Here is a 23413-nt window from a genome sequence, read left to right on the forward strand (position 1 = left end):
CGGGCCGATAGATTTAATGAGTTTATTTCAAGGAACAATCTTGTTGAAATTCCAATAAATGGGAGGAAGTTTACTAGAATTAGTGACGATGGGGTGAAGTTTAGTAAACTTGATCGGTTTTTGGTTACGGATAATTTTCTTAATCTTTGGGACGATCTCTCGGTTATCGTCTTGGATAGGAATCTCTCGGATCATTGTCCTCTCATTCTTAGAGATAAGATGATTGATTATGGACCGAAACCTTTCAAGATCTTCAATGAGTGGTTTAATTTTGTAGATGTGGGCGAGGTACTTCATGAAGCGTGGAATCAACCTATTCGTGGTTCTAGAAAAGATTGTAGGTTTAGGGATAGATTAAAGAACGTGAAGATGGCTTTAAAATCGTGGAGTCGTTTAAAGTTTGGCAACCTTGATAATGAAATTAAAAATCTTCAAAGGGAAGCGATGGAGTGGGAACTAAAAGCGGAATGTCAACCTCTTAGTGATTCGGATCGAGCTAAATGGTTAGAATGTAGCGTCATTGGGTTGAGAAGGAAAAAGTCAAAACGGGCATGCTAAAACAAAAAGCAAGGATTAAATGGGTTCTTGATGAGGATGAAAATTCGAAATTCTTTCATGCGTTGATTCGAAGGAAATACAATAAATGTAATTTTTGGGGCATCACAGTTGATGGGGTTTGGGTAGACGATCCTCAGCGTGTTAAAGAAATTGTTTGTAATCACTTCACTAATCAATTCGCCTGTAACAGTAACCATAATGCAAGATTGGTGGATAATTATTTTCAAGTTGGGCCGGTTGGGTCTGTTCGTGACATGGGGCCTGACCCACTTCGATATAGGCCTGTTCAGGGGAATATTAGGGATGTTGGGGCCACTGGATATGATTCGTGGCCAGGTACTATTCTGGGTGGGCCCTCGGATCCAGCTACTGGTTCGTGTGGGCTACGGTTAACAATCGAAGAAGCTATTGGGTTGGAATAGAGGTTCTCGATTGACGAAATTTGGGGTGCGATACACGAATGTGAGAATAATAAGGCACCCGGTCAGGATGGTTTTAATATGCGTTTTTTTTTTAAAAAAATTGGGGTATTATCCGGGATGATCTTGTAGAAGCAATTAATTGGTTTTGGTCAACGGGTGAAATATCCGACGGTTGTAACTCCTCTTTTATCACTCTTGTTCCTAAGTAGGATGATCCTTTGAGTTTGAATGAGTATAGACCAATTAGTTTGATAGGAAGCTACTATAAGATTATTGCAAACCTACTTTCTCTCAGGATCCGAAAGGTAATTCCAAAGCTTGTGGGTTTTGAACAAAGTGCGTTTATTCGGGGTAGGAATATAATGGATGGGGCTCTTATAGCTAATGAATCTTTTGATTTCTTGAAAAGCAATCGGATTAAAAGCATGATCTTTAAAGTTGAATTCGAGAAAGCATTTGATTGCCTTAGTTGGGAGTATTTAGATGACATGATGAGGTTAATAGGATTTGGTGCAAAGTGGAGGGGTTGGGTTAGTTCTTGTTTGAAGTCGGCTTCTATCTCGGTCCTCATTAACGGTTCACCAACAAAGGAGTTTAAGCTCGGGAGGGGGGTGAGACAAGGCGACCCCCTTTCTCCTTTTCTTTTTATAATTGCGGCGGAAGGACTTAATTGGCTCACCAAATTGGCGGTTGCAAAGGGTCTTTATAATGGGGTGGAGATTGGAAACGAAAAAAATTCCGATTTTGCATCTTCAATATGCGGACGATACCGTCTTTTTTGGTACTTGGAGTTTGGACAATATTAAAAATCTCATGAAACTTCTTAAGTGCTTCGAATTGTGCTCCGGTCTTAAAGTTAATTATAAGAAAAGTAACCTTTTTGGTGTGGGGGTAGATAACAATGAGGTCAAGTTTATGGCGGATCTCTTTGGTTGTAAAGTTGGTACCTTTCCGTTTATTTACCTTGGTTTGCCCATTGGCGCTAATATGAAAAAAATTAGGAAGTTGGAAACCGGTTGTGGATAAGTTTGAGAAAAGGTTAGCGGATTGGAAAGCTCGGGCGATGTCATTCGGTGGACATTTTTTCATACCCCGTCCTAATCCATCTGGACGAAGTCACCAACATCTGGTTCCATTGCGATGATCGACTCCAAATAATGTCTTTAAAATGAGCAAATGCACAGCGGGAGATTTCTTTCTACCTGAGAATAAACATGCTTTAAAGTGTCAACCAAAAGGTTGGTGAGTTCATTAGTTTATCATAATCATTCATTTTCATCATTTTAATAGACCACAAGATTTCAGATAATTAATTGTACACGTAACCCGAGTACACGCGTAACCAGCGAATTAAAATTCATTCATATGGTGAACACTTGATAACCGACTTAACTTTAATGCATAGAATATCCCCAAACAGAACCTCTCGTCTGTATAATAATAATAATCTCGAAGTACTAAAGCATCCGTACCCCGGATGGGACTTGTCGAGGTCCATAGATCTATCTTTAGGATTCTCGTCGATTAGGGGCCATACCTGTTTCCTAATCATTAGGTTACCAAGCTAAAAAGGGGTGATATTCAATAATCATAATCCAGCCATAGAATGTAGTTTTTGATCACTTATGTCTATTTCGTAAAACATTAATAAAATCAGCGCATGCATTCTTAGTCCCAAAAATATATATAAAAAGGGAGTAATGAAACTCACGATACTGTATTTTGTAGTAAAAATACATATGATGAAACTGAACAATGCAGGGTTGACCTCGGATTCACGAACCTATATCATTTGTATATTCATCAATACATATAATCGTAATTGAACAAATATATAATTTATTATTAGTGATATAATTTTTATATTAGTAACTTTTATATTTCATTATTAATATGTATATATATATTAATCTTATATATATAAAAATATAAATTTTGTTATGATATAGGTATTAAATATTTTATATATACATATTTCATTTGTTTGTTAAATTAGTAATTATAACAATACTAAAATAATATTAATAGTGATTAAAATATTAATAAGGATAATAATAGTATTAATGATAATAATATTAATGATTCTCTTAATAATAATATCAATGATAGTTTTAATAATAAATCTTATAATAATGATAATAACAGTTTTTAAATGAAAAGTTTAGTAATAATAATAATATTATTTATAATTAGATTAATAATACTAATGTTTAAAAATGATGCTAATACTAATATTACTTAAAATAATGATAACATTAATAAGCATAATCATAATAATAACAATACCTAAATAACAAGATTAATAATAATGTTAATAATACTTATAAAAATATACTAATGATAATGAGGTCTTCAATACTTATAAATATAAATATGATATTAGTATTAATAATTAAAATTCTAATAATTATAATAATAATAAAAATAATTAACAATACACATAATAATAATAATAATAATAATAATAATAATAATAATAATAATAATAATAATAATAATAATAATAATAATAATAATAACTACCTCAAAGATGTAGCCATAAAAAAATGCCCAAGTTCGGGATTGAACCCGCGATGTCCCGCTAACTCGTTTTTATCTGTTTCATCTCCTAGCCCATATGTGAGATTAAATTAGTCCACCAAGCCCATTAACATATTTGAAGTAAACTGATCGATGGATGATTGGGTCTAAGCTAATTAACGGTTGGAGAAGAAATATAATACGATGGATTGTGGGTTTGTCAACTAGACAGCAAATAGGATCAAGCAAACAACTTGATCAAAACACTTTGTTCTTCGGCAACAACAATAGCAACTCGATATCTTTTCTTCATAATCATCATCGATATCATTCATCTATATTTATCAAAATCCTAACCATAATTTCATGTATTTTCTTCACCATCATAAACATCTAATATCATCATCATCATCATCTAACGTCACCTATCTGCGTACCTCTTCAACCATTTCATCATTATCTCGACTCAACAGAAAACATAAGTTGGATCTTGGTCCAACTACACCAAGAGTTATACGGCCCAAAAAAAATGGCAGCCCAACAAACTAAATAAAAAAAAATTCGCGGGCCATCAGTCCACTAACCACCCGTTTCTATATCTGGATCAATTGTTTTTTTTGTTTTTTTTAAGTGTTATCTAGAGCACCAACATGTCACCCATGTTATACATGTCGGCTGAAATGTCCCGTTCTTATTGATTAAAAATGTTCCATATTAATTGATTTCGTTGCGAGGTTTTGACCTCTATATGAGACGTTTTTAAAAGACTGCATTCATTTTAAAACAAACCATAACCTTTATTTCATCAATAAAGGTTTAAAAAGCTTTACGTAGATTATCAAATAATGATAATCTAAAATATCCTGTTTACACACGACTATTACATAATGGTTTACAATGCAAATATGTTACAACGAAATAAGTTTCTTGAATGCAGTTTTTACACAATATCATACAAGCATGGACTCCAAATCTTGTCCTTATTTAAGTATGCAACAGCGGGAGCTCTTAATAATCACCTGAGAATAAACATGCTTAAAACGTCAACAAAAAATGTTGGTGAGTTATAGGTTTAACCTATATATATCAAATCGTTACAATAGACCACAAGATTTCATATTTCAATATACATCCCATACATAGAGATAAAAATCATTCATATGGTGAACACCTGGTAACCGACATTAACAAGATGCATATATAAGAATATCCCCATCATTCCGGGACACCCTTCGGATATGATATAAATTTCGAAGTACTAAAGCATCCGGTACTTTGGATGGGGTTTGTTAGGCACAACAGATCCATCTTTAGGATTCACGTCAATTAGGGTGTCTGTTCCCTAATTCTTAGATTACCAGACTTAATAAGAAGGGGCATATTCGATTTCGATAATTCAACCATAGAATGTAGTTTCACGTACTTGTGTCTATTTTGTAAATCATTTATAAAACATGCATGTATTCTCATCCCAAAAATATTAGATTTTAAAAGTGGGACTATAACTCACTTTCACATATTTTTACTTCGTCGGTAAGTAAGACTTGGCCACTGGTCGATTCACGAACCTATAACAAATATGTACATATATATCAAAGTATGTTCAAAATATATTTACAACACTTTTAATACATTTTGATGTTTTAAGTTCATTAAGTCAGCTGTCCTCGTTAGTAACCTACAACTAGTTGTCCAAAGTTAGATGTACAGAAAAAAATTGATATATATTATCTTAAATCAATCCATGACCCAGTGTATACACGTCTCAGGCTAGATCACAACTCAAAGTATATATATTTTTGGAATCAACCTCAACCCTGTATAGCTAACTCCCACATTACTGCATATAGAGTGTCTATGGTTGTTCCAAATAATATATACACACGGGTCGATATGATATGTCAAAACATTTGCATACGTGTCTATGGTATCCCAAGATTACATAATATATTAGAATACATGTATAATACAATATAAGTTAGCTAGGATATGATTAATATAGATTTGTTACCAATTTTCACGTAGCTACAACAAGAAAAATTATCCAATCTTGTTTTACCCATAACTTCTTCGTTTTAAATCCGTTTTGAGTGAAGCAAATTGCTATAGTTTCATATTGAACTCTATTTTATGAATCTAAACAGAAAAAATATAGGTTTATAGTCAGAAATATAAGTTACAAGTTATTTTTGTAAGAGGTAGTCATTTCAGTCGAAAGAACGACGTCTTGATGACCATTTTGAAAAACATACTTACACTTTGAGTTTAACCATGATTTTTGGATATAGTTTCATGTTCATAAGAAAAATCATTTTCCCAGAAGAACAACTTTTAAATCAAAGTTTATCATAGTTTTTAACTAACTAACCCAAAACAGCCCGCGGTGTTACTACGGCGGCGTAAATCTGGTTTTACGGTGTTTTTCGTGTTTCCAGGTTTTAAATCATTAAGTTAGCATATCATATAGATATAGAACATGTGTTTAGTTGATTTTAAAAGTCAAGTTAAAAGGATTAACTTTTGTTTGCGAACAAGTTTAGAATTAACTAAACTATGTTCTAGTGATTACAAGTTTAAACCTTCGAATAAGATAGCTTTATATGTATGAATCGAATGATGTTATGAACATCATTACTACCTCAATTTTTCTGGATAAAGCTACTGGAAATGAGAAAAATAGATCTAGCTTCAAAGGATCCTTGGATGGCTTGAAAGTTCTTGAAGCAGAATCATGACACGAAAACAGTTCAAGTAAGATTTTCACTCGAAATAAGATTGTTATAGTTATAGAAATTGAATCAAAGTTTGAATATGAGTATTACCTTGTATTAGAAAGATATCTTACTGTAAATAAGAAAGATTTCTTGAGGTTGGATGATCACTCTACAAGATTGGAAGTAAGCTAGCAAACTTGGAAGTATTCTTGATTTTATGAAACTAGAACTTGTAGAATTTATGAAGAACACTTAGAACTTGAAGATAGAACTTGAGAGAGTTCAATTAGATGAAGAAAATTGAAGAATGAAAGTGTTTGTAGGTATTTTTGGTCGTTGGTGTATGGATTAGATATAAAGGATATGTAATTTTGTTTTCATGTAAATAAGTCATGAATGATTACTCATATTTTTGTAATTTTATGAGATATTTCATGCTAGTTGCCAAATTATGGTTTCCACATGTGTTAGGTGACTCACATGGGCTACTAAGAGCTGATCATTGGAGTGTATATACCAATAGTACATACATCTAAAAGCTGTGTATTGTACGAGTACGAATACGGGTGCATACGAGTATAATTGTTGATGAAACTGAACGAGGATGTAATTGTAAGCATTTTTGTTAAGTAGAAGTATTTTGATAAGTGTCTTGAAGTCTTTCAAAAGTGTATGAATACATATTAAAACACTACATATATACATTTTAACTGAGTCGTTAAGTCATCGTTAGTCGTTACATGTAAGTGTTGTTTTGAAACCTTTAGGTTAACGATCTTGTTAAATGTTGTTAACCCAATGTTTATAATATCAAATGAGATTTTAAATTATTATATTATCATGATATTATGATGTACGAATATCTCTTAATATGATATATATACATTAAATGTCGTTACAACGATAATCGTTACATATATGTCTCGTTTCAAAATCATTAAGTTAGTAGTCTTGTTTTTACATATGTAGTTCATTATTAATATACTTAATGATATGTTTACTTATCATAATATCATGTTAACTATATATATAACCATATATATGTCATCATATAGTTTTTACAAGTTTTAACGTTCGTGAATCACCGGTCAACTTGGGTGGTCAATTGTCTATATGAAACCTATTTCAATTAATCAAGTCTTAACAAGTTTGATTGCTTAACATGTTGGAAACACTTAATCATGTAAATAACAATTTCATTTAATATATATATATAAACATTGAAAAGTTCGGGTCACTACAGTACCTACCAGTTAAATAAATTTCGTCCCGAAATTTTAAGCAGTTGGAGGTGTTGACGTATCTTCTGGAAATAAATGCGGGTATTTATTCTTCATCTAATCTTCCCGTTCCCAGGTGAACTCGGGTCCTTTACGAGCATTCCATCGAACCTTAACAATTGGTATCTTGTTTTGCTTAAGTCTTTTAACCTCACGATCCATTATTTTGACGGGTTCTTCGATGAATTGAAGTTTTTCGTTGATTTGGATTTCATCTAACGGAATAGTGAGATCTTCTTTAGCAAAACATTTCTTCAAATTCGAGACGTGGAAAGTGTTATGTACAGCCGCGAGTTGTTGAGGTAACTCAAGTCGGTAAGCTACTGGTCCGACACGATCAATAATCTAGAATGGTCTGATATACCTTGGATTTAATTTCCCTCGTTTACCAAATCGAACAACGCCTTTTCAAGGTGCAACTTTAAGCATGACCATCTCTCCAATTTCAAATTCTATATCTTTTCTTTTAATGTCAGTGTAGCTCTTTTGTCGACTTTGGGCGGTTTTCAACCGTTGTTGAATTTGGATGATCTTCTCGGTAGTTTCTTGTATTATCTCCGGACCTGTAATCTGTCTATCCCCCACTTCACTCCAACAAATTAGAGACCTGCACTTTCTACCATAAAATGCTTCAAACGGCACCATCTCAATGCTTGAATGGTAGCTGTTGCTGTAGGAAAATTCTGCTAACGGTAGATGACGATCCCAACTGTTTCCGAAATCAATAACACATGCTCGTAGCATGTCTTCAAGCGTTTGTATTGTCCTTTCGCTCTGCCCATCAGTTTGTGGATGATAGGCAGTACTCATGTCTAGACGAGTTCCTAATGCTTGCTGTAATGTCTGTCAGAATCTTGAAATAAATCTGCTATTCCTATCAGAGATAATAGAGATTGGTATTCCATGTCTAGAGACGACTTCCTTCAAATACAGTCGTGATAACTTCTCTATCTTGTCATCTTCTCTTATTGGTAGGAAGTGTGCTGATTTGGTGAGACGATCAACTATTACCCAAATAGTATCAAAACCACTTGCAGTCCTTGGCAATTTAGTGATGAAATCCATGGTAATGTTTTCCCATTTCCATTCCGGGATTTCGGGTTGTTGAAGTAGACCTGATGGTTTCTGATGCTCAGCTTTGACCTTAGAACACGTCAAACATTCTCCTACATATTTAGCGACATCGGCTTTCATGCCCGACCACCAAAAATGCTTCTTGAGATCCTTGTACATCTTCCCCGTTCCAGGATGTATTGAGTATCTGGTTTTATGAGCTTCTCTAAGTATCATTTCTCTCATATCTCCAAATTTTGGTACCCAAATCCTTTCAGCCCTATACCGGGTTTCGTCTTCCCGATTATTAAGGTGCTTCTCCGATCCTTTGGGTATTTCATCCTTTAAATTTCCCTCTTTTAAAACTCCTTGTTGCACCTCCTTTATTTGAGTAGTAAGGTTATTGTGAATCATTATATTCATAGATTTTACTCGAATGGGTTTTCTGTCCTTCCTGCTCAAGGCGTCGGCTACCACATTTGCCTTCCCCGGGTGGTAACGAATCTCAAAGTCGTAATCATTCAACAATTCAATCCACCTACGCTGCCTCATATTCAGTTGTTTCTGATTAAATATGTGTTGAAGACTTTTGTGGTCGGTATATATAATACTTTTGACCCCATATAAGTAGCGCCTAATTCCAAATCATGCGTCGTATAATTTTGTTCGTGAATCTTCAATTGTCTAGACGCATAAGCAATCACCTTCGTTCGTTGCATTAATACACAACTGAGACCTTGCTTTGATGCGTCACAATAAATCACAAAATCATCATTCCCTTCAGGCAATGGCAATATAGGTGCCGTAGTTAGCTTTTTCTTCAATAACTGAAACGCTTTCTCTTGTTCATCCTTCTATTCAAATTTCTTCCCTTTATGCGTTAATGCAGTCAAGGGTTTTGCTATTCTGGAAAAGTCTTGGATGAACCTTCTGTAGTAACCAGCTAGTCCTAAAAACTGGCGTATGTGTTTCGGAGTTTTCGGGGTTTCCCACTTTTCAACAGTTTCTATCTTTGCCGGATCCACCTTAATACCTTCTTTGTTCACTATGTGACCGAGGAATTGAACTTCTTCCAACCAAAATGCACACTTTGAAAACTTAGCGTACAATTCTTCCTTCCTCAATACTTCTAACACCTTTCTCAAATGTTCACCGTGTTCTTGGTCATTCTTTGAGTAAATAAGTATGTCATCAATGAAAACAATGACAAACTTGTCAAGGTATGGTCCACACACTCGGTTCATAAGGTCCATGAACACAGCTGGTGCATTAGTTAAACCAAACGGCATGACCATAAACTCGTAATGACCGTAACGTGTTCTGAAAGCAGTCTTTGGAATATCATCTTCTTTCACCCGCATTTGATGATACCCGGAACGTAAGTCAATCTTTGAATAAACAGACGAGCCTTGTAGTTGATCAAATAAGTCGTCGATTCTCGGTAGTGGGTAGCGGTTCTTGATGGTAAGTTTGTTCAACTCTCGGTAGTCGATACACAACCTGAATATACCATCTTTCTTCTTGACAAACAAAACAGGAGCTCCCCACGGTGATGTGCTTGGTCGAATGAAACCACGCTCTAAAAGTTCTTGTAATTGGCTTTGCAGTTCTTTCATCTCGCTGGGTGCGAGTTTGTAAGGAGCACGAGCTATTGGTGCAGCTCCTGGTACAAGATCTATTTGAAATTCAACGGATCGATGTGGCGGTAATCCCGGTAATTCTTTCGGAAATACATCGGGAAATTCTTTTGCGACGGGAACATCATTGATGCTCTTTTCTTCAGTTTGTACTTTCTCGACGTGTGCTAGAACAGCATAGCAACCTTTTCTTATTAGTTTTTGTGCCTTCAAATTACTAATAAGATGTAGCTTCGTGTTGCCCTTTTCTCCGTACACCATTAAGAGTTTTCCTTTTTCTCGTATAATACGAATTGCATTTTTGTAACAAACGATCTCTGCTTTCACTTTTTTCAACCAGTCCATACCGATTATCACATCAAAACTCCCTAACTCTACTGGTATCAAGTCAATCTTAAATGTTTCGCTAACCAGTTTAATTTCTCGATTCCGACATATATTATCTGCTGAAATTAATTTACCATTTGCTAATTCGAGTAAAAATTTACTATCCAAAGGTGTCAATGGACAACTTAATTTAGCACAAAAATCTCTACTCATATAGCTTCTATCCGCACCCGAATCAAATAAAACGTAAGCAGATTTATTGTCAATAAGAAACGTACCCGTAACAAGCTCCGGGTCTTCCTATGCCTCTGCCGCATTAATATTGAAAACTATTCCGCGGCCTTGTACATTCGTGTTCTCCTGGTTCGGGCAATTTCTAATAATGTGGCCCGGTTTTCCACATTTATAACAAACTACATTGGCATAACTTGCTTCGACACTACTTGCTCCGCCATTACTCGTTCCGACACCATTTGTTCCTTTCGTTCTGTTAACCCCTGTTCCGTAGACCTCACACTTCGCCACGCTATGACCATTTCTTTTACACTTGTTGCAAAATTTGGTGGAGAACCCCGAGTGATACTTTTCACACCTTTGGCATAGCTGCTTCTGATTGTTGTTGTTGTTGTTGCGATTATTATTATTGTTGGGATGATTGTTGTAGTTGCTGCTACTGTTGTTGTTGTTGTTGTTGTTGTTGTTGTTGTTGTTGTTGTTGTTGTTGTTGTTGTTGTTGTTGTTGGGCCGTTTGTTGTAGTTGCGATTGATGTTGCGATTGTTGGGATAGTTATTGCGATTATTGTTGTAATTGCTGTTATTGTTGTATTGGTGATTCTTATCACCGTTTTCCTCCCACTTTCTTTTGACATGCTTCACATTGGCCTCTTCAGCAGTCTGTTCTTTAATTCTTTCTTCAATCTGGTTCACTAGTTTGTGAGCCATACTACATGCCTGTTGTATGGAGGCGGGCTCGTGTGAACTTATATCTTCTTGGATTCTTTCTGGTAATCCTTTCACAAACGCGTTGATCTTCTCTTCCTCATCTTCGAACGCTCCCGGACACAATAGGCATAATTCTGTGAATCGTCTTTCGTACGTGGTAATATCAAATCCTTGGGTTCGTAACCCTCTAAGTTCTGTCTTGAGCTTATTGACCTCGGTTCTGGGACGGTACTTCTCGTTCATCAAGTGCTTGAATGCTGACCACGGTAGTGCGTAAGCATCATCTTGTCCCACTTGCTCTAGATAGGTATTTCACCATGTTAACGCAGAACCTGTGAAGGTATGCGTAGCGTACTTCACTTTTCCTCTTCAGTACACTTACTTATGGCAAACACCGATTCGACCTTCTCGGTCCACCGTTTCAATCCGATCGGTCCTTCGGTTCCATCAAATTCTAAAGGTTTGCAGGCAGTGAATTCTTTGTAGGTGCATCCTACACGATTTCATGTACTGCTAGATCTAAGGTTATTGTTGGTATGTAGCGCAGCCTGTACTGCGGCTATGTTTGAAGCAAGAAAGGCACGAAATTCCTCTTCGCTCATATTCAAGGTGTGTCGAGTAGTCGGTGCCATTTCCTTCAAAATAGTCAAATGAAACGAGTTAATCATATAGAATATCAAGAGTAGTCAATAGTATTTCGTAGCGTAATATGAACTTATTTATAAAAGCTCTTTCTTCATATTAGCGTTTTATACTCTTTAATTTGGGTAGTACCTACCCGTTAAGTTCATACTTAGTAGCTAACATACCATTTCAACTACTACAATTCTATATGAAAAACTAATCACAAAAACAAAAAACAAAAAAAAAACAAAAAAAAATATATATATCATATTCAAGCCTTTATACAATAACTTGCAAACTTACAATACCGCTATTTTACATATAGCATGAAATATAGCACATAAAACTTTGATACAAAGTAGTTGCGAAGATAATTTTAGTTAATAAATAAGGCGTTCAACAAAGGCAATAAAGACACGTAATTCATACGTCCAGAAACAAGTCATGCATTCTGGTTTTACTAATACCACTTCCCATCCTTGGTTTTGTGGAACATAACCGTTGTGACCGATAGTAAGACAATGTGTTGTAACGTCATCAAAAGGATGAAGGTTACGTAATGACCAACAGTCTCGTAATAACCTAAAAACCTCATTTCTTACCCCAATTACCGACTCCGTCACTTGTGAGGACGTTTTGTTTAATAGTTGTAGCCCGATGTTCTTGTTCTCACTTTGGTGAGAAGCGAACATTACTAACCCGTAAGCATAACATGCTTCTTTATGTTGCATGTTAGCCGCTTTTTCTAAATCACGAAGTCCTATATTCGGATATATTGAGTCAAAATAATTTCTTAACCCATTGCGTAAAATAGCATTTGGGTTCCCCGCAATATATGCGTCAAAGTAAACACATCGTAACTTATGGATTTCCCAATGTGATATCCCCCATCTTTCGAACGAAAGCCTTTTATAAACCAAGGCATTCTTGGAACATTCTTCGAATGTCTTACAAACTGATCTCGCCTTAAATAGTTGTGCCGAGGAATTCTGACCGACTCTAGACAAGATTTCATCAATCATGTCTCCGGGTAGGTCTCTTAAAATATTGGATTGTCTATCCATTTTGTGTTTTTATACTGTAAAATAGACAAGAGTTAGATTCATAAAAAAAATACTTATTAATACAAGCAATTTTTACATATATCATAAAGCATAAGCACACTATATTACATATATTACACCACACGAATACAACTATCTTATTCCGACTCGCTTGTTTCTTCTTCTTCGGTTTTGGTTCGTTTTGCTAAGTTTCTAGGGATATATGATGTTCCCGTAATACGAGCCGTCGTTTTCCACATTGGTTTAGAAAAACCTGGTGGTGTAGAGGTTCCCGGGTTATTGTCACAACTTAAGAAATACAGGTGTTGACGATACATATAAAGTTCATCGGGTTTGGAATCAAATTTCTCTATTTTTATGCCCTTTCCCTTATTGTTCTCTTTTGCCTTATTAAATTGTGTTGGGATAATTTCTATAACATCATCGGAATCCTTGTCGGGATCCGATTCATAGGAGAATTGGTAATCCTCCCAATACTTTGCTTCCTTGGCGGAAACACCATTGACCATAATTAACTTTGATCGGTTGGTTGAGGATTTTCTTCTACTTAACCGTTTTATTATTTCCCCCACTGGTTCTATTTCTTCTTCCGGTTCCGATTCTTCTTCCGGTTCCGATTCTTCTTCCGGTTCCGATTCTTCTTCCGGTTCCGACTCTTCTTCCGGTTCCTCTTCGGGAACTTGTGAATCAGTCCACGAATCATTCCAATTTACATTTGACTCTTCATTATTATTAGGTGAGTCAATGGGACTTGTTCTAGAGGTAGACATCTATCACATAATATCAAACGCGTTAAGAGATTAATATATCACATAATATTCACATGTTAAAAATATATAGTTTCCAACAAAATTTGTTAAGCAATCATTTTTCAAGTAAACACGGTCGAAGTCCAGACTCACTAATGCATCCTAACAAACTCGATAAAACACACTAATGCAAAATTCTGGTTCTCTAAGACCAACGCTCGGATACCAACTGAAATGTCCCGTTCTTATTGATTAAAAACGTTCCATATTAATTGATTTCCTTGCGAGGTTTTGACCTCTATATGAGACGTTTTTCAAAGACTGCATTCATTTTAAAACAAACCATAACCTTTATTTCATCAATAAAGATTTAAAAAGCTTTACATAGATTATCAAATAATGATAATCTAAAATATCCTGTTTACACACGACTATTACATAATGATTTACAATACAAATATGTTACAACGAAATAAGTTTCTTGAATGCAGTTTTTACACAATATCATACAAGCATGGACTCCAAATCTTGTCCTTATTTAAGTATGCGACAGCGAAAGCTCTTAATAATCACCTGAGAATAAACATGCTTAAAACGTCAACAAAAAATGTTGGTGAGTTATAGGTTTAACCTATATATATCAAATCGTTACAATAGACCACAAGATTTCATATTTCAATATACATCCCATACATAGAGATAAAAATCATTCATATGGTGAACACCTGGTAACCGACATTAACAAGATGCATATATAAGAATATCCCCATCATTCCGGGACACCCTTCGGATACGATATAAATTTCGAAGTACTAAAGCATCCGGTACTTTGGATGGGGTTTGTTAGGCCCAATAGATCCATCTTTAGGATTCGCGTCAATTAGGGTGTCTGTTCCCTAATTCTTAGATTACCAGACTTAATAAAAAGGGGCATATTCGATTTCGATAATTCAACCATAGAATGTAGTTTCACGTACTTGTGTCTATTTTGTAAATCATTTATAAAATCTGCATGTATTCTCATCCCAAAAATATTAGATTTTAAAAGTGGGACTATAACTCACTTTCACAGATTTTTACTTCGTCGGGAAGTAAGACTTAGCCACTGGTCGATTCACGAACCTATAACAAATATGTACATATATATCAAAGTATGTTCAAAATATATTTACAACACTTTTAATACATTTTGATATTTTAAGTTCATTAAGTCAGCAGTCCTCGTTAGTAACCTACAACTAGTTGTCCAAAGTTAGATGTATAGAAAAAAATTGATATATATTATCTTGAATCAATCCACGACCCAGTGTATACACGTCTCAGGCTAGATCACAACTCAAAGTATATATATTTTTGGAATCAACCTCAACCCTGTATAGCTAACTCCCACATTACTGCATATAGAGTGTCTATGGTTGTTCCAAATAATATATACACATGGGTCGATATGATATGTCAAAACATTTGCATACGTGTCTATGGTATCCCAAGATTACATAATATATTAGAATACATGTATAATACAATATAAGTTAGCTAGGATATGATTAATATAGATTTGTTACTAATTTTCACGTAGCTACAACAAGAAAAATTATCCAATCTTGTTTTACCCATAACTTCTTCGTTTTAAATCCGTTTTGAGTGAATCAAATTGCTATGGTTTCATATTGAACTCTATTTTATGAATCTAAACAGAAAAAGTATAGGTTTTTAGTCGGAAATATAAGTTACAAGTCATTTTTGTAAGAGGTAGTCATTTCAGTCGAAAGAACGACGTCTTGAGAACCATTTTGAAAAACATACTTCCACTTTGAGTTTAACCATGATTTTTGGATATAGTTTCATGTTCATAAGAAAAATCATTTTCTCAGAAGAATAACTTTTAAATCAAAGTTTATCATAGTTTTTAACTAACTAACCCAAAACAGCCCGCGGTGTTACTACGACGGCGTAAATCCGGTTTTACGGTGTTTTTCGTGTTTTCAGGTTTTAAATCATTAAGTTAGCATATCATATAGATATAGAACATGTGTTTAGTTGATTTTAAAAGTCAAGTTAGAAGGATTAACTTTTGTTTGCGAACAAGTTTAGAATTAACTAAACTATGTTCTAGTGATTACAAGTTTAAACCTTCGAATAAGATAGCTTTATATGTATGAATCGAATGATGTTATGAACATCATTACTACCTCAAGTTTTCTGGATAAAGCTACTGGAAATGAGAAAAATGGATCTAGCTTCAAAGGATCCTTGGATGGCTTGAAAGTTCTTGAAGCAGAATCATGACACGAAAACAGTTCAAGTAAGATTTTCACTCAAAATAAGATTGTTATATTTATAGAAATTGAATCAAAGTTTGAATATGAGTATTACCTTGTATTAGAAATATATCTTACTGTAAATAAGAAAGATTTCTTGAGGTTGGATGATCACTCTACAAGATTGGAAGTAAGCTAGCAAACTTGGAAGTATTCTTGATTTTATGAAACTAGAACTTGTAAAATTTATGAAGAACACTTAGAACTTGAAGATAGAACTTGAGAGAGATCAATTAGATGAATAAAATTGAAGAATTAAAGTGTTTGTAGGTGTTTTTGGTCGTTGGTGTATGGATTAGATATAAAGGATATGTAATTTTGTTTTCATGTAAATAAGTCATGAATGATTACTCATATTTTTGTAATTTTATGAGATATTTCATGCTAGTTACCAAATGATGATTCCCACATATGTTAGGTAACTCACATGGGCTGCTAAGAGCTAATCATTGGAGTGTATATACCAATAGTACATACATCTAAAAGCTGTGTATTGTACGAGTACGAATACGGGTACATACGAGTAGAATTGTTGATGAAACTGAACGAGGATGTAATTGTAAGCATTTTTGTTAAGTAGAAGTATTTTGATAAGTGTCTTGAAGTCTTTCAAAAGTGTATGAATACATATTAAAACACTACATGTATATACATTTTAACTGAGTCGTTAAGTCATCGTTAGTCGTTACATGTAAGTGTTGTTTTGAAACCTTTAGGTTAACGATCTTGTTAAATGTTGTTAACCCAATGTTTATAATATCAAATGAGATTTTAAATTATTATATTATCATGATATTATGATGTACGAATATCTCTTAATATGATATATATACATTAAATATCGTTACAACGATAATCGTTACATATATGTCTCGTTTCAAAATCATTATGTTAGTAGTCTTGTTTTTACATATGTAGTTCATTATTAATATACTTAATGATATGTTTACTTATCATAATATCATGTTAACTATATATATAACCATATATATGTCATCATATAGTTTTTACAAGTTTTAACGTTCGTGAATCACCGGTCAACTTGGGTGGTCAATTGTCTATATGAAACCTATTTCAATTAATCAAGTCTTAACAAGTTTGATTGCTTAACATGTTGGAAACACTTAATCATGTAAATAACAATTTCATTTAATATATATATAAACATTGAAAAGTTCGGGTCACTACATCGGCCACCAAAAATGAATAAATATAAAACAACCTCATTAAGTTCAATTCATCATTATCATCATTTAATTAACCATTTCGCTGTGGTTGTTGGGAAACAGAAATACACGCATCATCAACATCGACCTCGTCATCTTTTCATTCCTCCATCATCATGTGTTTCGTTAATATAACAGAAATAGAAACAGGATGGATCGAGTAACAACATCAGTAGTGTTGTTGCTGTTCGGATAAGGCAAACGGCAGCAGGAATCAAAAATCTAAAATGGGTGTTGAGAAAAGAAAGAAAAATAATAAAGGTGGTGGATGTGTTTGATATTAGAGTTCGAAGTTCAATAAAATCTTCAAAACCAGTTTCTGAAACTCATAACTTCATGAGTGATGATCGAAAACACACAAAAAATATGGTTGTTTATGGCGTTGGATAGTGGTGGTCACGATTAGTGGTTGTAGGAGGTGGTTGAGAGAAGATTGATGGTGGTTTCGTGGTGGTTGTAAACCGAAAACACTTGTAGTAGCATAAGTTTTACATGATTGTTGGTGGGTTTATACTCACGACATGAATTAGGATAGAGAGATATAACAAGCGAGAAAAAAAATGAAAAGGAAGTTCATGGTGGTGGTGATGAATTCAAGGTGGTGGTTGTACGGTGGTGATGGAGGCCGACGGTGGTGGAGGGTGGCAGGAAGTGGCGGTTGTTGGTGGTTAAAGGTGAGAGATGAGTGAGGTGTTGATGAAGTGGGTTCTAAATCCCAATCTCTCTATGTATATATATGGAGTTATATATAATAATTATTAATTATAATATTAATAATAATTATAATAATAATTAATAAACTCAAGTGATGTACAGGAAGCCAACAGTTAGCCGCCGAAGTTTTTGGATTCATATATGTCGACATAATAATTAGGATATTATTTCGTGCTCCCTTGCTAAACAGTTAAAATATAAAAGTGTTCCTAAAAATCCAAAATTTTTAAATTATGTCCATTTATTTATTTTGGTCATTATGGTATAAAATTCGATCCTAAATTTGTTAAATAAAAATTACATCAATTGTCCCTCTCAATTCTGGGTAAAATATAAAAAGTGTTAAAATTTATTAAGTAGATCCTAAATACATTTTTAGTAAGCCTAAAATTTATAGAACTCATTTTCGGATCACCGTTTATTTTAAAATCACATAAGTTCGAATTTATCTCGCTTAACATCAAACGAGTATTACCATCATTTAATATTTATTTTTAATATACTTTATTTATATTTTAAATAATAATATTTATAATATCATATTTTATTTTATTTTATTTTACATAATAAATTCTAATAATTAAATCATATAATGTTTTATATTATATATTCATATATCTAAATATACATGTATCTATTTACAAATAGTGTTCGTGAATCGTCGGGAATGGTCGAAGGTCAATTGAATATATGAAACAGTTCAAAAAATTTCGAGACTCAATATTACAGACTTTGCTTAACGTGTCGAAATCATATAAAGATTAAGTTTAAATTTGGTCGGAAATTTTCGGGTTGTCACACGTTTTACCCTCGTTCATTCGGTTCTAAATAGTTTACCGTTGTATTACTTTTCGCTCTTCCGTGCTCCGTCTAGCGTGCTTAAAAAACTCGAGAGTGTGAGGAGAATTTTTTTTTGGGGTGGGGCAGGTGACGAGGCTAAAATCTCGTGGGTTAAATGAGAGGATGTTGTTCGCCCTCGGGCGGATGGCGGTCTTAACTTTGGTTCTCTTAATTGCAAAAATCTTGCATTAATCTGCAAGTGGTGGTGGAGGTTTCTTACCGAACCCACTTCCTCGTGGGTTAACGTTATCAAAAGCATTTATGGAGTCTCGGGTGCTTTATATTTGGGTGGGTTCAATTCTATCGCGTACTCTAATACTACTTGGAGTAAATTGTTAAAACAGGTTTCGAGATTGATGGCAAAGGGGTGTACTTCTCCAAATCTTTTACTAAGCTTATCGGTAACGGAAGGGGTACATTATTTTGTGAAGATGCGTGGATAAAGGATATTGCTTTAAAAGATGTTTTTAAACGATTGGTGCGGCTTGAGACAAACACGAAGGCGACGGTTGCGGATAGAGTTAATTGGGATGGTAATTGGTGCTCACCGACTTGGGAATGGTCTAGGGTTGTAACAGGACGGACGATTGGGGAGCTAGAGGAATTAGAAAGGTTGATTTCGACTTGGAAGATGGCATCCGAAAAGGAGGATTCTTGGTCTTGGAACTTATGCGGATCCGGTAAATTTTCTACTAAATCTCTTACTAAGCAAATCATGGCTAAGTGTCTCCCTCCAAATGCTTCTAATTTATCTACACTCAAAAATGATCTTGTCTCAATTAAAGTGGGTGTTTTCGTATGGAGGGCAAGGAAGGAGAGGCTCCCCGTATTGTTTGAATTAGACAAACGGGGGGTTGATCTTAACTCCGTTCTTTGTCCTTTGTGCGGTGATGAGGTGGAAACGGTTAGTCATGCTTTGTTTCATTGTAAGATGGTTCGAGAAATTTGGAATAAAGTCTTTAAATGGTGGGGTTTGGATCCGGCACAACATGGTATTGACAACATCCTTTGCGGGAAATCTCAATTATCTTGTTCAAGTGAGGGTGAAAATATTTGGCAAGCGACGGTGTGGACTAGCGTTTATCTAATTTGGAAATATAGGAATCTCAAGATATTTAAGAAAGTAAGTTGGTCTCCTCCGGTTGCTCTCAACGACATACAAGTGAAGAGCTATGAATGAATCGCGAAAAGAAATAAAACAAAGAATATCGAGTGGCTTTATTGGTTGCAAAACCCACATCTTGTAGTATTGTAAATGTATTCGTGTTAATTTTCATGTGTAATTGGGTTACTTTGAGTTGTATCTAGTGGGTGGCATATGATTCTATCTCGGTATATTATGCCCCCATTTTGTGAGAACTATGTAATTTTGTGTTTATAATAAAATTGTCGTTCAAAAAAATATATTAATATATTGATTTATAACATTAAAAATAGTATAGGGTAGTAATATATAACTTAACCAAACCTTTTTTTATTTTTTCAAGAGAATAAACCTTCTCAATCTTTGTCTTTTTCGTACTCCTCAACATTTACAAAATTTGTATATATACACACAGACAAACACAATCACAAAACCATCTCACTCATAGTACCACTTTCACCAATCACTCTACTAAAATGCACCAACGCCGATCACCGGCACTAGCGCCGTTTCTCGCACTCTCCATCGTACTTGTCGTATCCATCAATCTCACCACCGCATACCGCCCATGGCCCACCCAAAAAACCAACATCGCCGAGCTCCAATTCGGCAGCAACAAAAAATACGAAGGCTCATCAGACTTCGTTAAACTAAAATACCACATGGGCCCAGTTCTGACTGCCAACATGACCATACACATTATCTGGTACGGAACATGGGCCACCTCTCAAAAACACATCATCCGTGAATTCATAAACTCAATTTCCAACTCCGATTCAGGCCGACGGAGACCATCGGTCTCCGGCTGGTGGAAAACTGTCCAACTATACACCGACCAAACCGGGTCGAACATAACCCGAACTGTAACACTCGGTAAAGAGAAAAACGACAGGTTTTTATCTCATGGTAAAACCCTTACACGGATATCGATACAGTCTGTGATAAGATCAGCGGTGACAGCCAAAACAAAACCTTTGCCAGTACATCCAAAAGGTGGGGTCTACCTTTTACTAACCTCTGCTGACGTGTACGTCTAGGATTTCTGTCAAAACGTTTGCGGGTTTCACTATTTTACGTACCCTTCTATTGTAGGGTACACCTTGCCGTATGCGTGGGTGGGTAACTCCGCAAAATTATGTCCGGGTACATGCGCGTACCCGTTTGCCGTACCCGATTTTATACCCGGGTTAAAACCGTTAAAATCGCCTAACGGTGAAGTGGGAATTGACGGAATGATTAGCGTAATAGCTCATGAGATAGCGGAGATTGCATCAAATCCGTTAGTCAACGCTTGGTATGCCGGTCAAGACCCGAGTTTTCCGGTGGAAATTGCGGATTTGTGTGAAGGGATTTATGGGACTGGTGGTGGTGGGTCGTATACAGGACAAATGTTGAACGATCGAGATGGTGCCACGTATAACATGCATGGGATCCGACGGAGATATTTAGTACAGTGGGTTTGGAATCATGTGTTAAATTATTGTACTGGCCCTAATGCGCTTGATTGAATATTTGATAATTGATAATTGATACTCCGTAAAAGTTTAAGGAGAACAAGGACCTATGCTTGTTTGGTAGAGAATGGTGTGTTTGGGGGATTTTCGATTTTTTGTATATATTTTAAATTTTAATTTTATGTGTTTATGAGTGATGATCATGAATAGATAATTATAATTAATGAAGTAATTTACGAGTATTTAGTAGCACTTAAGTACTGGAGTTCGTAATTTGTGACTGATAGTATTTGTGTTTCCCGCCATATGATATGTGGGGACAAACGGTTTATCAGGCTGCAATATTAGACCGGTACTAACCCGGCACCAGAAAGAGTTCGTCAGATGAGGTGGATGAGACTGACGCTTTTGAAAGCCTGTTAACCCTGCGTCAATTTTTTACGCCAACAAAGGTTAGTTGATTTTTTGACGGTGGAGTGAGATTTGGTTGGTAAAATTATGGAGTAATAGAGAAAGGCAAGTTGGTAATTTTTTCCACCTAAGTAATTGTCTTTCTTTATTTTTGGTATCTTCATCTTTTGCTTCTTAATTAAATAATTTTTCCATTTTAAACTGCACTCTCTCTTCCCCCAAAATTAACTAACACGCTAAAATCTATCTATTACTACCTCCGTCTTATTCCAATAGTCCACAGATAAAAAATACGCAGTTTTAAGAAATCTCACTAACTTCATTTCTCCACCAATGAAATATCTTCTCTCTCCAGATCCACCAATGAAATATCTTCTTTCCTTTCTATTTATGGAAGTGGACTATTAATTTGGGACAGCCCAAAATGGAATACTGGACTATTGGAATGAGACGGAGGTAGTATTAACTAAGTATATTATAGAGTATCATTTTATTTTATTTTTGAATTAGCGGGTAAACTTCCATATCAACGAGTACATTGACTCTCTCATAGAGGGTAAACATCGATTAATTAAGCTCTCTAAACGCGAGACCTGGATTGGAGAATCTTCACCATCATCACGGACTGAGAATCTCGGCAAATACATCCCTGATATCCTCCCGAACTGGGAATTGATGCTGTAACATCCCGTGTTTTTCCGTTAAAATTTAATTTTAACACCGTCTTCTTTTTTTTTTATATAATATCTTTCGTTATTTAAATTCGTAGTTTCCGTTGACTAACGTTCATAATATTTCCGCTATTCAATTTTAACACCACTCGTTTACTCTAGCGTTTTAAAATATCTCGTTTGGTTAAATTACGCACCCGGCTTAAAATTGAGGGACCATTTTTACCAAATGGCCAAACTACTCACTAGTAGTTGACTAAGTCAACTACTTCTCCACCATCCTCCACATTTAATTTCTTTTTCTTTCTTCTTTTCTCTCAACCAAAAACTCCCATCCTAAATTCTTCATCATCTTCAATCATCATCCAAATTCAAGCAAGGAATCAAACATCAAAACAAATTGTACTTTTGGAATCCTCGTTTCATCCTCTTCGATTTGATACTAGTCTCATGGCATGGGGTAAGAATTTCTCATGAAACCCTAACTTGTTAAATTCGTTTTTAGACTTGTCAAGTGGTTAATTAGTGTCTATGGCTCGTAGGGATGTCGTGTACGTAATTTGTATGCTCGTTCTTCGTGTTTTGAAAATATGACATGAACACCCAAATGGGTCTAGCTTAATCTTGAGTTTTGGTTGCTCAAATGATGTTATAAGATAAAGTGTATGTGTTAAAGGTGTTAGTTACTTCATTAGCTTCGTTTTGATATGTTGGATGATGAAAAACTAGCTCAATAACATGA

At 35.0% G+C, this 23413-nt stretch overlaps 2 protein-coding genes and 1 pseudogene across 2 annotated transcripts; all 3 read left to right on the top strand.

Annotated features, from left to right (window-relative positions):
• The first annotated feature begins 1342 nt into the window (after positions 1–1342).
• On the top strand, positions 1343–1786 carry LOC139897315 (secreted RxLR effector protein 78-like). Its single transcript, XM_071880010.1, has one exon. The coding sequence runs from the start codon at positions 1343–1345 to the stop codon at positions 1784–1786; it is 444 nt and encodes a 147-aa protein (XP_071736111.1).
• A 7-nt stretch (positions 1787–1793) lies between these two features.
• LOC139897321 (uncharacterized) lies at positions 1794–20171 on the top strand. The gene is made up of 2 exons (XM_071880018.1): positions 1794–1923; positions 19336–20171. Exons 1-2 carry the CDS (start codon positions 1794–1796, stop codon positions 20169–20171), a joined length of 966 nt encoding a protein of 321 aa, XP_071736119.1.
• Positions 20172–20594: 423 nt separating this feature from the next.
• LOC139895678 (protein EXORDIUM-like 3) lies at positions 20595–21791 on the top strand (annotated as a pseudogene).
• The last annotated feature ends 1622 nt before the right edge of the window (positions 21792–23413 follow it).

Source organism: Rutidosis leptorrhynchoides, chromosome 3, assembly GCF_046630445.1.
Source record: "Rutidosis leptorrhynchoides isolate AG116_Rl617_1_P2 chromosome 3, CSIRO_AGI_Rlap_v1, whole genome shotgun sequence".
NCBI lineage: Eukaryota > Viridiplantae > Streptophyta > Magnoliopsida > Asterales > Asteraceae > Rutidosis > Rutidosis leptorrhynchoides.

Coding starts and splice junctions, on each gene's coding strand:
- LOC139897315 (XM_071880010.1), top strand. CDS start 1,343: ATGGATGGGGCTCTTATAGCTAATGAATCTTTTGATTTCTTGAAAAGC.
- LOC139897321 (XM_071880018.1), top strand. CDS start 1,794: ATGAAACTTCTTAAGTGCTTCGAATTGTGCTCCGGTCTTAAAGTTAAT. Junction 1,924..19,335: donor TCTCTTTGGTTGTAAAGTTG/GTACCTTTCCGT, acceptor TTGTTAAAACAG/GTTTCGAGATTGATGGCAAA.